This window comes from Oncorhynchus clarkii, chromosome 7 (genome assembly GCF_045791955.1).
Source record: "Oncorhynchus clarkii lewisi isolate Uvic-CL-2024 chromosome 7, UVic_Ocla_1.0, whole genome shotgun sequence".
Lineage (NCBI taxonomy): Eukaryota > Metazoa > Chordata > Actinopteri > Salmoniformes > Salmonidae > Oncorhynchus > Oncorhynchus clarkii.
In genome coordinates, this window is record NC_092153.1 from 68,771,400 (window position 1) to 68,783,832 (window position 12,433).

The following is a 12,433-nucleotide window of genomic DNA, read 5'->3' on the forward strand; positions in this document are numbered from 1 at the left end:
GTGCTTGTTGAAGTTCCTTCCCTATAAGCGTGCTGAAAGTCTGTTGTCAATTTGTTTATTTGCTTTGTATCTGGTCAAACACCAAAAACAGTAAATTAAGCTTTACTATTCTTAGGAATGACTTTTGTTTCCCTCCAGGCCTGAAGGCACACACTTTCTAGTAGGCTTAAATTGAAGATATGGCAAATAGTGGCAATGTTGTCCAGTAATTTTCCATCTAAGATGTCAAGACTCCGGTGGCTTGTCATTGTTGATAAACCTTTTTTTTTTTTACCTTTTCCACACTCTAAGGAATTCAAAATGCATGTCTTTCATAATTTGATCAGATATACTTGGATGTGTACTGTCAGCATTTGTTGCTGGCATGTCATGCTTAAATTTGCTAATGAAGAAATAATTAAAGTAGTTGGCAATATCAGTGGGTTGTGATGAATGAGCCATCAATCAAATAATGATGGAGCGTCACCTGGAGACACCATTTAGACCTCTCACTCAAACTCTTGTAATTTTTTGGGGTCATATGTTGCACCTACCCCAAATTGACATGAATATTGTTATGTTACTGAATGTATCCAGTATTTTCAGATTTCGTTATCAACAAATGCAGTGAAAAAAGTACAGTAAATGTAAAATTCACATAAACAAGTGTAATGCTTGGATTCAGTCCTCAACTTTAGTCTAATTATTTTCCCATATCCTCCAAACTGTTCCCTTTTAATTGCTACTATCGTTATCCATATGCTCTTCATGTTTATTCTGTAGCCCTATGCATATAGGCCAATTCCAAAGAATCCAAAGAGGATGAACACAAAGGGAGAATCATGACAGTGCTGCTTGAGACAATCTTACTCACTTTTAGGAGAACCTTTCCATAGTAAAACACTTCCATAGCCTTTCTTAGCATGGCACAGAAGTGGATAGCAGTTTATTTTTGCCTAAATAAAAATGTACATCCTTGTCTTAAAGGGGCTAAAAGTTCTCAGAATAAGTTCTCTAATTACTGCAGTTTATTCAAACAAAATAACAGAAGCAATATATCCAGGACATTAGGCTAGAGAGTTAGGCTAGACAGGACAGTTACTGTAAATTACAACCAAGGAGACATACATTAGGATGACAGACATTTATAGATCATGCTCAGTTTTGTAATAAGACACATGTCAAGTGCTTACTGCATTAAAGGCTATTTTCTCACTAGAAAGATCTCTATGAAGGAAAACAATCTCAGATTTCTGGCACCAATCTAATTTGAAAGCCACAACAGCCCAATAAAATTAGGGAACATTTAATCATACATGGAGTTGTTACTGCCAAGGTTTAAATTTGAATAATTTCAAGCATTAGCCTAACTGAAAGTAAACAATTGTTTTGTACCTGAATAGAACTTCAAAAGCACAGCTCATTGGGCACTTAACATTGACAACCATGGTCACATCAAGCATTTCTGAAATGCAATTAAATTTGTCAGTTGTGCAGAATGTCATTCACATATGATTGTTTAAGAATTCTGTAATAAAATGTATTTGAAATGCTTCCTGTAGACATTGAGTTATGGGCCGTTTACGGTTAAATTCTCAGCTATACATGGCATCTGTGAAACTACTAATATGGAGTTAGTCCATGAACATATCCCATTTTATAAATAAAATGCTGTACACCAAACGTATTTGCAATTTTGTGTTTCGCTTGTCAATAGGTTTTTATTAAAGGGCATGAAAAAAAAAAATCATTACAGGCTGATTTGTTTGTCTTTCCATTTTTCCACATGACAGAAGATCCTCATCTCTTCATTGTCACCCATAACCGATGGTTACTGGAGCTGCGCAGGCTCAAATGCAGGGGTGAGGTCAATTCAGTTTACAATTTATATGGACTTAAATAATTACATTAATTCACTTTCTGAATTAAACCCAACACTGATCAGGAGGATCAGAATCCTCCATGGCTAGTCTGCTCCTTTCCTTTTCCAGGCTAATCTCTGATCTGGCAGGTGTGGAAACCGCACTCAGGGGGTTATACAATACACCTGCGTTTCACCACCATATTGCTTTCAACTGTCTAGCCAGCTCTGATCAATAATCCTAATAAAGGATAAGGTTAAAATTACTTTTCAAGTGGCCCAGATAACTTACTTTAGGTATACTCCAAATAAGAACCAAATCATACCCACAAGTGGTTACCGTATGTGACTTTCTTCACAAAGTAGACTATACAACAAGTCCAGTCAGTCACCATCTCTGGGATTACAGTTGAGCAGACCCACGATTTAGCTTGTCCAGCATTAAAACCTCCCTGAGAGAGGGGCCAACAAAACCACCTTCCTGGGGTTCTTAGGCTGGCCAAATAACAGACATGAGAGGCAAAGGGAGTTAAAGGTGAGAACATAAAATTAGGTTTAAAAATTAAACAAATCACAGCATCCAATAGCATTAACCTGAGGTGCCTTGGTAACTGTGGGGTCCAATATGAAACCAAAGAATTTAAGGCATTTTGAGTTTACACATTTAGTATGGTTTAAAAACAGCCAAGATGTAGTTTGTCATTTCATTAACAAAACTAGACAGATTGAAAGCTATGACGTCCCACCTCCGCTGGGGAAAATTGGGTTTCTGTTCAACTTTGGCACTCTACTTAATAACATTGCCTTCTAACCAAGCAAATTGCAACATCCTCATCAATCTCTCTCTCACTCTATTGTAGTCTTTATTCCAACTTGTCTTTATCATCCTCTCTCCAAGTAAGGCAACCCTGGAGAAGGACAAAAAGAAAGACGGGACAGAATAGAGACACTGCTTAAAACACTCCTCCAGCCAATGGCTTCCTATTCAAACAACTCTTAATCACCCCCAAAAAAAAAAAGGCTTTGGCCTACTTATGCTCCTTGTAATCTGTGGCCCCTCTTTCTTGGTCGTCTCTCTGCACAAGAAGCAACAAGGCCACTCAGTTTGAATATTTTTCAGGATGACTTTTTGGCTGTCTATAAAATACAGTATTTTATTCTAATCTCAACATATACTTAGTATATTTTAATAATGGCTACTACTTTCAATGACCATGTGTATAAGATCCTATAAAAACATTCAGCGTCACTAAATTGTATATTATATCATTAGTTTTTCTTCTACTGTATATCATTGCCACTTTAAAAACAGATTAATAAACAAAAGCATCTAGATGCAAGAAAGACATTAACCTAATAATTCCAAATGCACCCTTCAGTTCCTGCCCAGTTTTTAAAAACAGGAAAATAAAACAAACCAGGAAAGTTATTAAAAATGGAATTAAAAACATAACAAATATTAACATATACTGCCCAGGCAGATGGCAGTTTAGCTAGAGAAGCCGGGTTTTCATATTGATTTCAGAATTATTGCTTGAATATGCCAACAGGTCGTAGTGGCACCTTGTCACTCCCCTGCTCTATCCATGGCCCTCATCCACGCATGTCTGTCGATAGGTACTTTCCCCTGGCCACCTTGAAGTCCCACAGACTCAGTCTGTCATTCACCTGGAGGGCAAGGCGGGCATGCCGCAGACCCTGGAAGACCCTGGTCCTCAACAGAAGAGGGGCACTGAGAGGGGCATTGGGAAGCTTAGGGTGCATCATGGGAGAGATCACAGTGTATGGAGTCCTGAGGCAAAGCCCTGGTCAGTGTGGGACAGACAGGAGATCTGACCAAACCCTCAGCAATCTCCCTGCAACCCTCCGCGCAGGCTAGAAACAGGGCAGAGGGCAAAAGGCAAAGGGCGTGCCAACAGTCAGCAGAAAGGGGTGGTAGGGATACTTAAACTCATTCTGCGAGCCAATAATTTGTCTCTATTGACCATCTATCATCACCACAACTTTTACATTTCATCCCACCACTCTGCTCTTCACGCACCATGCTACCTCCCCTTTGTCCTCTGCACACCATGCCCCCAAGAAGAGACGATGGATCCTCCTCTATCTGTAGCGACGGAAGCCTAAGGTACCGTCTGGGCCTGTGGGTTGGCGGATCACGTGATTGTTCAGACTAACCAGTTCTGGCTGTGGTGGTTGGGCACTCACTCGCACTGGTCTAACGGGGAGAGACAATGAAATATACTATAAGTGATTGAGAAATGGCTAGGTAATATGTTTATCTACCATTGAGTGTAGGTGTCTCACCTTTCTGGCCTGGGTTTGTCCTGAGGCGTTTCTTCAGAGCTAGCACTACCCAGAATCCTCCTGCGGGCCTCGGCATACTCTGCCTCCCGCTGGGCCAGTGACTTCGGCTGCTGGGTGGGGCGGTTGGATGAACCAGAGGACCCCAAGGAACCATTACTTGAGGGGCGCTTCAGAATTCGGATTTGAGGTGGGGGGGCTGCAGGTAGAGATTCATCCTGGATAACCATGGCAGTTCGTATGGGGGAGCTACCTGAGCTGATGCTTGCTTTCCTGAGGGAAGGGGCAGAGTTTGTATTAATCAACAAATCAAAAGTTGTGTTGTATAGCCATAACGTTATGGTTGTTTTCAGTAAGATTTTATTTCACTCACTTTGCTTTCTGGCTTATCTTCAACTTTGCCTCAAGTCTTTTCACAATTTCCTGAGAAACAGGCAAATAAATACATTTTAAGTCTTCATTCAATTATTCAGTGAAATAATACAGCAAGAGACTGACAACGTTACATTTTTGTGATGAGCTGTGGGTGAATGGGTAGGTGACAGGAGACTTGACGTGCCATGATTTGACACGGCATGCTAACTAGTTCCGTTGAATTCCAGTACTCAAAATTTAGTGTTGAAATTTAAAAATAGTCGCATTGTACTTTGGCTAAGCCAATTAGCGGATTTTAACCTGAGAGAATACAGTTTACTACAGTAACTTGCTTGTTACTGTAGCCGATAACCAACTGCCAGGGTACCATGGTAGTACAAGCGACACTTTCCACAACCTGGCTAGCCAATTAGCTAACGTTAGCTAATTTCATAATATTAACTTGCCGCTATCTAACTTCAACAGCTGGTTGTGGACTCACTTTCTCCACTCATCGACTACAAAAAAAAAACATATGACATTGCTAACGTTATGTTCTCCCGGCCAGGCCTTTGCAACACAATACCCCGGCTAAACGTGGGCCTGTAGCTACCTGGCTCAGCCATGGCGACAGGCTGCTCACTTCAGATTCCTCATAAGGCATTGACTGTTCGACAGGTCAACCACACACAGTTCATGGCCTAAAAAAAAATACAAAAACTTGTATCGATTTTCTTCCTCACCCCGCTGTCTGCAGCTTCCTCCCAACTTTCGCAAACCTCTTCATCTTCCATAATACAGCGTCCAAGTCAGACACGGTAGCCTTAGCGTTTACAGTTCTTTCACAGACAGACCAATGAGCCAGATATTTTACCGGATGTATAAACGTGAAGCATCCGGTTGGCGTTTCCACTCACGACCAAAAATAGTGATGAGAGGAAGCCCAGTGGACTGCATTTTGTAGACTTTACTCATTGCCAAAGTACAACAAAAAGCGTTGTTTAGGAGTGCAGGGGATCATTGATGCAATGCACACGCGCACTTCACAGAGTAGGTGTTCTTCTTCGATGATGTTTAACCGCGGTTGGCATCCAATAAATGTTGCATTACCGCCACCTATTGGACTGAGTATAACTCCCTTATACTTTGCTACAAAATAAAGGAAATAAAACTCCAGAACCCTACCATCTAACCCTACACTCATTAAAAACTCACCACCCTAACTCCACTTTTTAAATATATACACTGCTGAAAAAAATAAAGGGAACACTAAAATAACACATCCTAGATCTGAATGAATGAAATATTCTTATTAAATACTTTTTTCTTTACATAGTTGAATGTGCTGACAACAAAATCACACAAAAATGATCAATGGAAATCAAATGTATCAACGCATGGAGGTCTGGATTTGGAGTCACACTCAAAATGAAAGTGGAAAACCACACTACAGGCTGATCCAACTTTGATGTAATGTCCTTAAAACAAGTCAAAATGAGGCTCAGTAGTGTGTGTGGCCTCCACGTGCCTGTATGACCTCCCTACAACGCCTGGGCATGCTCCTGATGAGGTGGCGGATGGTCTCCTGAGGGATCTCCTCCCAGACCTGGACTAAAGCATCCGCCAACTCCTGGACAGTCTGTGGTGCAACGTGGTGTTGGTGGATGGAGCGAGACATGTCCCAGATGTGCTCAATTGGATTCAGGTCTGGGGAACGGGCGGGCCAGTCCATAGCATCAATGCTTTCCTCTTGCAGGAACTGCTGACACACTCCAGCCACATGAGGTCTAGCATTGTCTTGCATTAGGAGGAACCCAGGGCCAACCGCACCAGCATATGGTCTCACAAGGGGTCTGAGGATCTCATCTCGGTACCTAATGGCAGTCAGGCTACCTCTGGCGAGCATGGAGGGCTGTGCGGCCCCCCAAAGAAATGCCACCCCACACCATGACTGACCCACCGTCAAACCGGTCATGCTGGAGAATGTTGCAGGCAGCAGAACGTTCTCCACGGTGTCTCCAGACTGTCACATGTGCTCAGTGTGAACCTGCTTTCATCTGTGAAGAGCACAGGGCGCCAGTGGCGAATTTGCCAATCTTGGTGTTCTCTGGCAAATGCCAAACGTCCTGCACGGTTTTGGGCTGTAAGCACAACCCCCACCTGTGGACGTCGGGCCCTCATACCACCCTCATGGAGTCTGTGTCTGACCGTTTGAGCAGACACATGCACATTTGTGGCCTGCTGGAGGTCATTTTGCAGGGCTCTGGCAGTGCTCCTCCTGCTCCTCCTTGCACAAAGGCGGAGGTAGCGGTCCTGCTGTAGGGTTGTTGCCCTCCTATGTCCTCCTCCACGTTTCCTGATGTGGTGGCCTGTCTCCTGGTAGCGCCTCCATGCTCTGGACACTACGCTGACAGACACAGCAAACCTTCTTGCCACAGCTCGCATTGATGTGCCATCCAGGATGAGCTGCACTACCTGAGCCACTTGTGTGGGTTGTAGACTCCGTCTCATGCTACCACTAGAGTGAAAGCACCGCCAGCATTCAAAAGTGACCAAAACATCAGCCAGGAAGCATAGGAACTGAGAAGTGGTCTGTGGTTATCACCTGCAGAACCACTCCTTTATTGGGGGTGTCTTGCTAATTGCCTATAATTTCCACCTGTTGTCTATACCATTTGCACAACAGCATGTGAAATGTATTGCCAATCAGTGTTGCTTCCTAAGTGGACAGTTTGATTTCACAGAAGTGTGATTGACTTGGAGTTACATTGTGTTGTTTAAGTGTTCCCTTTATTTATTTTATTTTATTTTATTTTATTTTTGAGCAGTGTATATTTCCTACCACAGGCCAACAGCCTGGAAAGACGGGACACCACCACTCAACATATCCTGTAACTCTTCTGACTTCAAGTCGTGTACACCCAAATACTTTTCTGCAGCTGCCACCACAACCTCAATTTCCTGCGACTTACGTTTTTATTTTTTTATTTAACCCCTCCACCACCCCCCTCTTCGGAGGACAAATATCTTATTTATTTATTTTTTACAGCTTTTTGCTACGTATCCAAACATTTTACCTATAGATTTTACATACACATTTAACATATACATTTTACATATATATATTTTACATACATGGAACTTTTATATATAACAACAATACATTATCAAACAAACTCTTTAATCCCAACCCTCAGCCACTCTCAGCCCATCCCACCTATCATCATAGACCGCCCTTGTTTGATTTTCATATGCCATATATTTTTCAATTGTGCTGTGATGTTTAAAAAAATGTTGGAATCTTTCTAATTGTATAGTCTCCACAGATTGTGAGCTAAAGAGGAAAACCTTTTATACGAGTATTATTATATTATTTATTGACTGGCTATTTGTAAGGTACATTTTTTGTGCATGTTGTGATTTTTTAACCATTCCTTATCCTGCGAGCAGAAACAAGCCACATAGGGGCAATACCAGAATAAGTGATCTATTGATTCTGTCTCTTCGCAATAAAATCTACAAACTTGAGATTGTTGTATGCCCTATATATATAGCATTCTGTTGGTGGAAATAATTTTATATAATAATTTAAATTGAAAAACTCTAATTATTGAGCCATGTGCCATGGAATTGGTACATCAAAAATCTCCTCCCATTTACTTTGCAACCTGTATGGTGCAGCTGTCAACATTTTGTCCTCAGATGAAACTGGTAAATGTTTCTATTTATTCCAGTTCCTTTCAGTCAATTTGTATTTAATTAATAATTTTGCACGCCCAATTTTTCTGTTTTTGATTTGTTAAAAAAGTTTGAAATATCCAATAAATGGCGTTCCACTTCATGATTGTGTCCCACTTGTTGTTGATTCTTCACAAAAAATACAGTTTTATATCTTTATGTTTGAAGCCTGAAATGTGGCAAAAGGTCGCAAAGTTCAAGGGGGCCGAATACTTTCGCAAGGCACTGTAACTGCATATGTGACATAACTCCTCCATTTCTATTCATAATATCATTAATAAATATGATACGATTTTAGATTTATTTTTTTCATAAAGAATGTTGTTTAACCATAACATTTGTTGTAATATTTGTTTTAACTGTTCTGGGGGATAAAACTGAAATTGTAACCAGCTTTGTATGGCTTGTTTAAGAAAGGGCGATACTTGAAACAAAATTAAATTTTAAATTAATCGAAAATGAGAAGTTGTAATCTATATGAAGTCGAAAAAGCTATTTTTTAACAAAGGATGAGCTTTTCTTAATAATCTACTGGAGAACCATTTGGGGTTTAAATATAATTAATGTATGAGTGAAGCTTTTAGTGAAAGGTTTAAAGCTTTAATATTTAATCATTTTAGCCCCGAAACAAAAATGCATTATATAAATAGGCAGGTTTATTTTTGCCAGGCTTAGCATTCCAAATAAAATGAAATATTTTTTGCTCATATGATTTTAAAAACGAATAATCTGGAGTAGGCAATGACATTAGTAAGTAAGTAAACTGTGATAGGACCAAAGAGTTAATCAATGTAATTTTTACATAAATAGACAAGTATTTACCTCTCCATGGTTGCAAAATCGTATCTATTTGTGCTAACTTTCTATTGAAATGAATTGTGGTAAGTTCATTTATATTTTTTGAGATGTGAATACCAAGTATGTTTACTTCACCATTCAAACATTTTATTGGTAAACTACAAGGTAGTGTAAACAATATATTTTTTAACGATCCAATACGTAATATGGTACACTTGTCATAATTAGGTTTTAATCCAGTGAGGCTAGAAAAGTGATCAAGATCTTCAATGAGACTGTGCAGGGATCCAGATTGCAGACTTATGAAGAAACTAGAGTCATCAGCATACATTGACACATTTGTTTTTATCCCCTGGATTTCTATCCCCTTGATGTTCTTGTTGGATCTAATTTTAATAGCTAGCATTTCAATGGCCATAATAAATAGATATAGAGACAACGGACAGCCTTGTTTTACTCCTCTTAAAAGCTCAATACTTTCTGAGAAGTAACCACTGTTTACAATTTTACCTCTAAGGTTTCTGTATAGAACTTTAACCCATTGTCTTAGAGATTCACTAAATTAAAGTATTCCAGGCATTTATATATAAACTCTAATCGTACTATATCAAATGCCTTTTCAAAATATTCTATGAAGACCAGACCTGATATCTTCAGTGTTTCATAATGTTAAATTGTTTCACGTAATTGTCATATATGTTAAAAAAAAAAACCTGTCTGATCAGGGTGAACAATATCTGGTATAACCTTTTTTATTCTATATGCTATGCATTTTGCCAGGATTTTTGCATCACATCTTGTTGAGTATCTGAAAGTCTACCATTTGTATAAGAGTAATTAAACCATGCTAATAATGATCTTTGAGTACATCAAAAAAACGGTCTGATATACCTCTACTGGTATACGTCAAGCCCTGGTGTTTTTCCAGACTGAAAATATTTTATTGCCTCAAAAAGTTCCTCTTCTGTAAATTGGCCTTCACACCGGTATTTCTGTAAATGTGTTAATTTTACATTATTATTATTCTTAGGAAAGAAATCCTTACAGTTAACATCATTCAGTGGAAATGGAGGAGACTGAATAGAAAACATATGCTTAACATATTTTTGCTTCCTCTTTCAAAATATAATTTGGTGAATCATGGATAACTCGATCATTTCTAACGAGTTTCTATAAATTATTTTTGGTAGAATTTCTGTGTTGAAGATTTCTGTGTTGAATAATTTTGTGCATTTCCCCCCATTTTCCATCCAATTCGCTTTTGTGTGTGTAATACATTACTGTCACGCCTTGGCCATAGAGAGATTTTGTTTTCTATGTTGGTTCGGTCGGGGTGTGATTCAAGGGTGGGTTATCTATGTGAATTATATTTCTATGTTGGCCTAGTATGGTTCCCAATTAGAGGCAGCTGCTTATCTTTGTCTCTGATTGGGGATCATATTTAGGTAGCCATTTTCCCATTGTGCTTTGTGGGATCTTGTTTATGTATAGTTAGTTGCCTTTGAGCATTATATTAGCGTCACGTTTCGTTTGTTCGTTTTGTTGTTTTGTTCTTTAAAGTTTTCTATAGCAAAAATAAAGTATGGAAACATACCACGCTGCATCTTGGTACACGCCTTATAACTATCGTCACAATTACGCTTGATCGTTCTTGAATAAACACCTCAATTTCTTTTATTTTTCCTCTAACCTATTTTGTGCCTCTATAGTACAGTTTCCATTACCATCTACCTGCGCTGTTACTTCCGCTATTTCATTTATTAGTCTAATCTCTTTTGACCTCAACTGCTTTTGTTTTAATGAGTATTGTATTGAATGGCCTCTAAAAGTGCATTTGAAAGTGTCCCATACAGTAAGGGGATCTACTACTGTATCTATGTTGTACAAAAAAAGTAAATTCTGAATTATTTTGTCTTAGTTAAGCATAAATTGTCATCCAACAGACTTGGATTAGTTTTCCAATATCCCCGTCCACGTGGAAATTTTATAAGAGTTATATGGAAGTCAATTAGCCCAGAAAAACGCACAAAAACGCACGAAATTTGCTGAAATGCATTTTGTACATATATTCACGAATTGATTGTGAGACTGTGTTGATATATCACAAGACCAGTCCTTTTTTAATGTCCATTACATGCAATCATATTTCATGTAGTCCTCATTATATCCTGTTATATCCCGACAAAAAAAGGAAGAAGGAAAAAGGAACATAGATTCTAACGGCCGCTAATGACTCAAAAATTCGTCTTAGGTATCACATTATATCCTGTTGCATCGTGCCATGGCTCTGCCAGAGCCGACCGCAAGCCAACCCCGGGCACTCCCTTATGGGAAGGCATACTCAAATTCAATCTCACAATCGATTCCGACACAGCCACCGCACGACAGCCAAGAACACATACAGTACTGACAATCAGGAGCGAGTAAACTTGTAAAACTAACCCTCCCTCCACCCTACACATTATGTTTTTTATTCCAGGGTCGTTGCTCTATCACCTCGGCTGTTTTACACCTAGGCCTATATCATTAGGATCAATAAAATAAAAGGTAGCATAAATAGCTTATATAGAAATATATAATATAACTTCCTCTCACTTTGAGAAGTGCTTCCATAAGCCAATTATTGTATTAGTTCTACCGTTAACTTTAATCACTTTATCCCAGTGTTAACCAGCCCACACACACTAGAGACAACAACCCTGTTGACAATACCTAATCCATCCATCTGCAGGTGTGTATCGGAAGAATAATCATCCTTTATATGTTTTATATTGACATTTATGTTTTAAATTTAAAAGGGCAATACCAATTATTTTAGGATCGTATAGGCCTATTCCAATAAAGACCTAGGCAGGTTTTTAATTATGTAAACCTTTATCCTAGCCCTATAATACATCTATACATATTTATTAGGTTTTATCTTAAAAGCTAATCATTCCGATTCACATCGGCGAACAAGGGCCGCACTATATAAGAGCTTTTGTCATAATATACACGACCTCTACAATTAGGACATACTGTATCATATTTTAAACAAAAACAAAAACTACCTTGTTATTTCTAATGTACAATCTACAAAATTAAATACATAAAAAATCATAAAGTAAAAAAAGGTCAGCCTTACCCATCCTCGCTTTCCCCTGAATCAAATCCTGATATTACGTCCATATAGTGCAAACTTCCATATTGCCTAAATAGTAAAAGCATAAGTTCATCATATCTATTCTGCATTGCCATAAATTCAACCTTATTTTAAGTCCACATAGTCCACGGTTCCATAATGCATGACTAAAAACAAAAAAAGTAGTTAATGCAAATTGTTTTGTTGTAAAAAAACAATGAATCCATATTTGTACGGTGCAAATATGTATCCGGGACTACTTCAACCGGAGGTAGCTA

General features: G+C 38.9%; 1 protein-coding gene across 2 annotated transcripts; it reads right to left on the bottom strand.

Annotated features, from left to right (window-relative positions):
* Nucleotides 1-733: 733 nt before the first annotated feature.
* On the bottom strand, nucleotides 734-5,557 carry LOC139413763 (SUZ RNA-binding domain-containing-like). 2 transcript variants are annotated; one of them, XR_011634830.1, is made up of 5 exons: nucleotides 5,242-5,541; nucleotides 4,518-4,567; nucleotides 4,148-4,417; nucleotides 3,882-4,058; nucleotides 1,667-3,715 (listed from the first exon to the last, which is right to left on the bottom strand). XR_011634830.1 is itself a non-coding variant. In XM_071161496.1 (4 exons), the coding sequence occupies exons 1-4, from the start codon at nucleotides 5,290-5,292 to the stop codon at nucleotides 3,944-3,946; spliced, it is 486 nt and encodes a 161-aa protein (XP_071017597.1). In that variant the 5' UTR covers nucleotides 5,293-5,557; the 3' UTR covers nucleotides 734-3,943. The 2 variants fall into 2 exon arrangements, 1 of the variants encoding a protein (XP_071017597.1); XM_071161496.1 differs by having other exon boundaries at nucleotides 734-4,058; nucleotides 5,242-5,557.
* Between the last annotated feature and the right edge of the window lie 6,876 nt (nucleotides 5,558-12,433).

What these genes read in the sequence shown, in the direction of transcription:
- LOC139413763 (XM_071161496.1), bottom strand. Translation starts at nt 5,292, where the DNA reads ATGGAAGATGAAGAGGTTTGCGAAAGTTGGGAGGAAGCTGCAGACAGC. An exon ending in AAGATAAGCCAGAAAGCAAA is followed by an intron (nt 4,418 to 4,517) that starts GTGAGTGAAATA and finishes CCCTTCCCTCAG; the next exon opens with GAAAGCAAGCATCAGCTCAG. An exon ending in GACAAACCCAGGCCAGAAAG is followed by an intron (nt 4,059 to 4,147) that starts GTGAGACACCTA and finishes TCTCCCCGTTAG; the next exon opens with ACCAGTGCGAGTGAGTGCCC.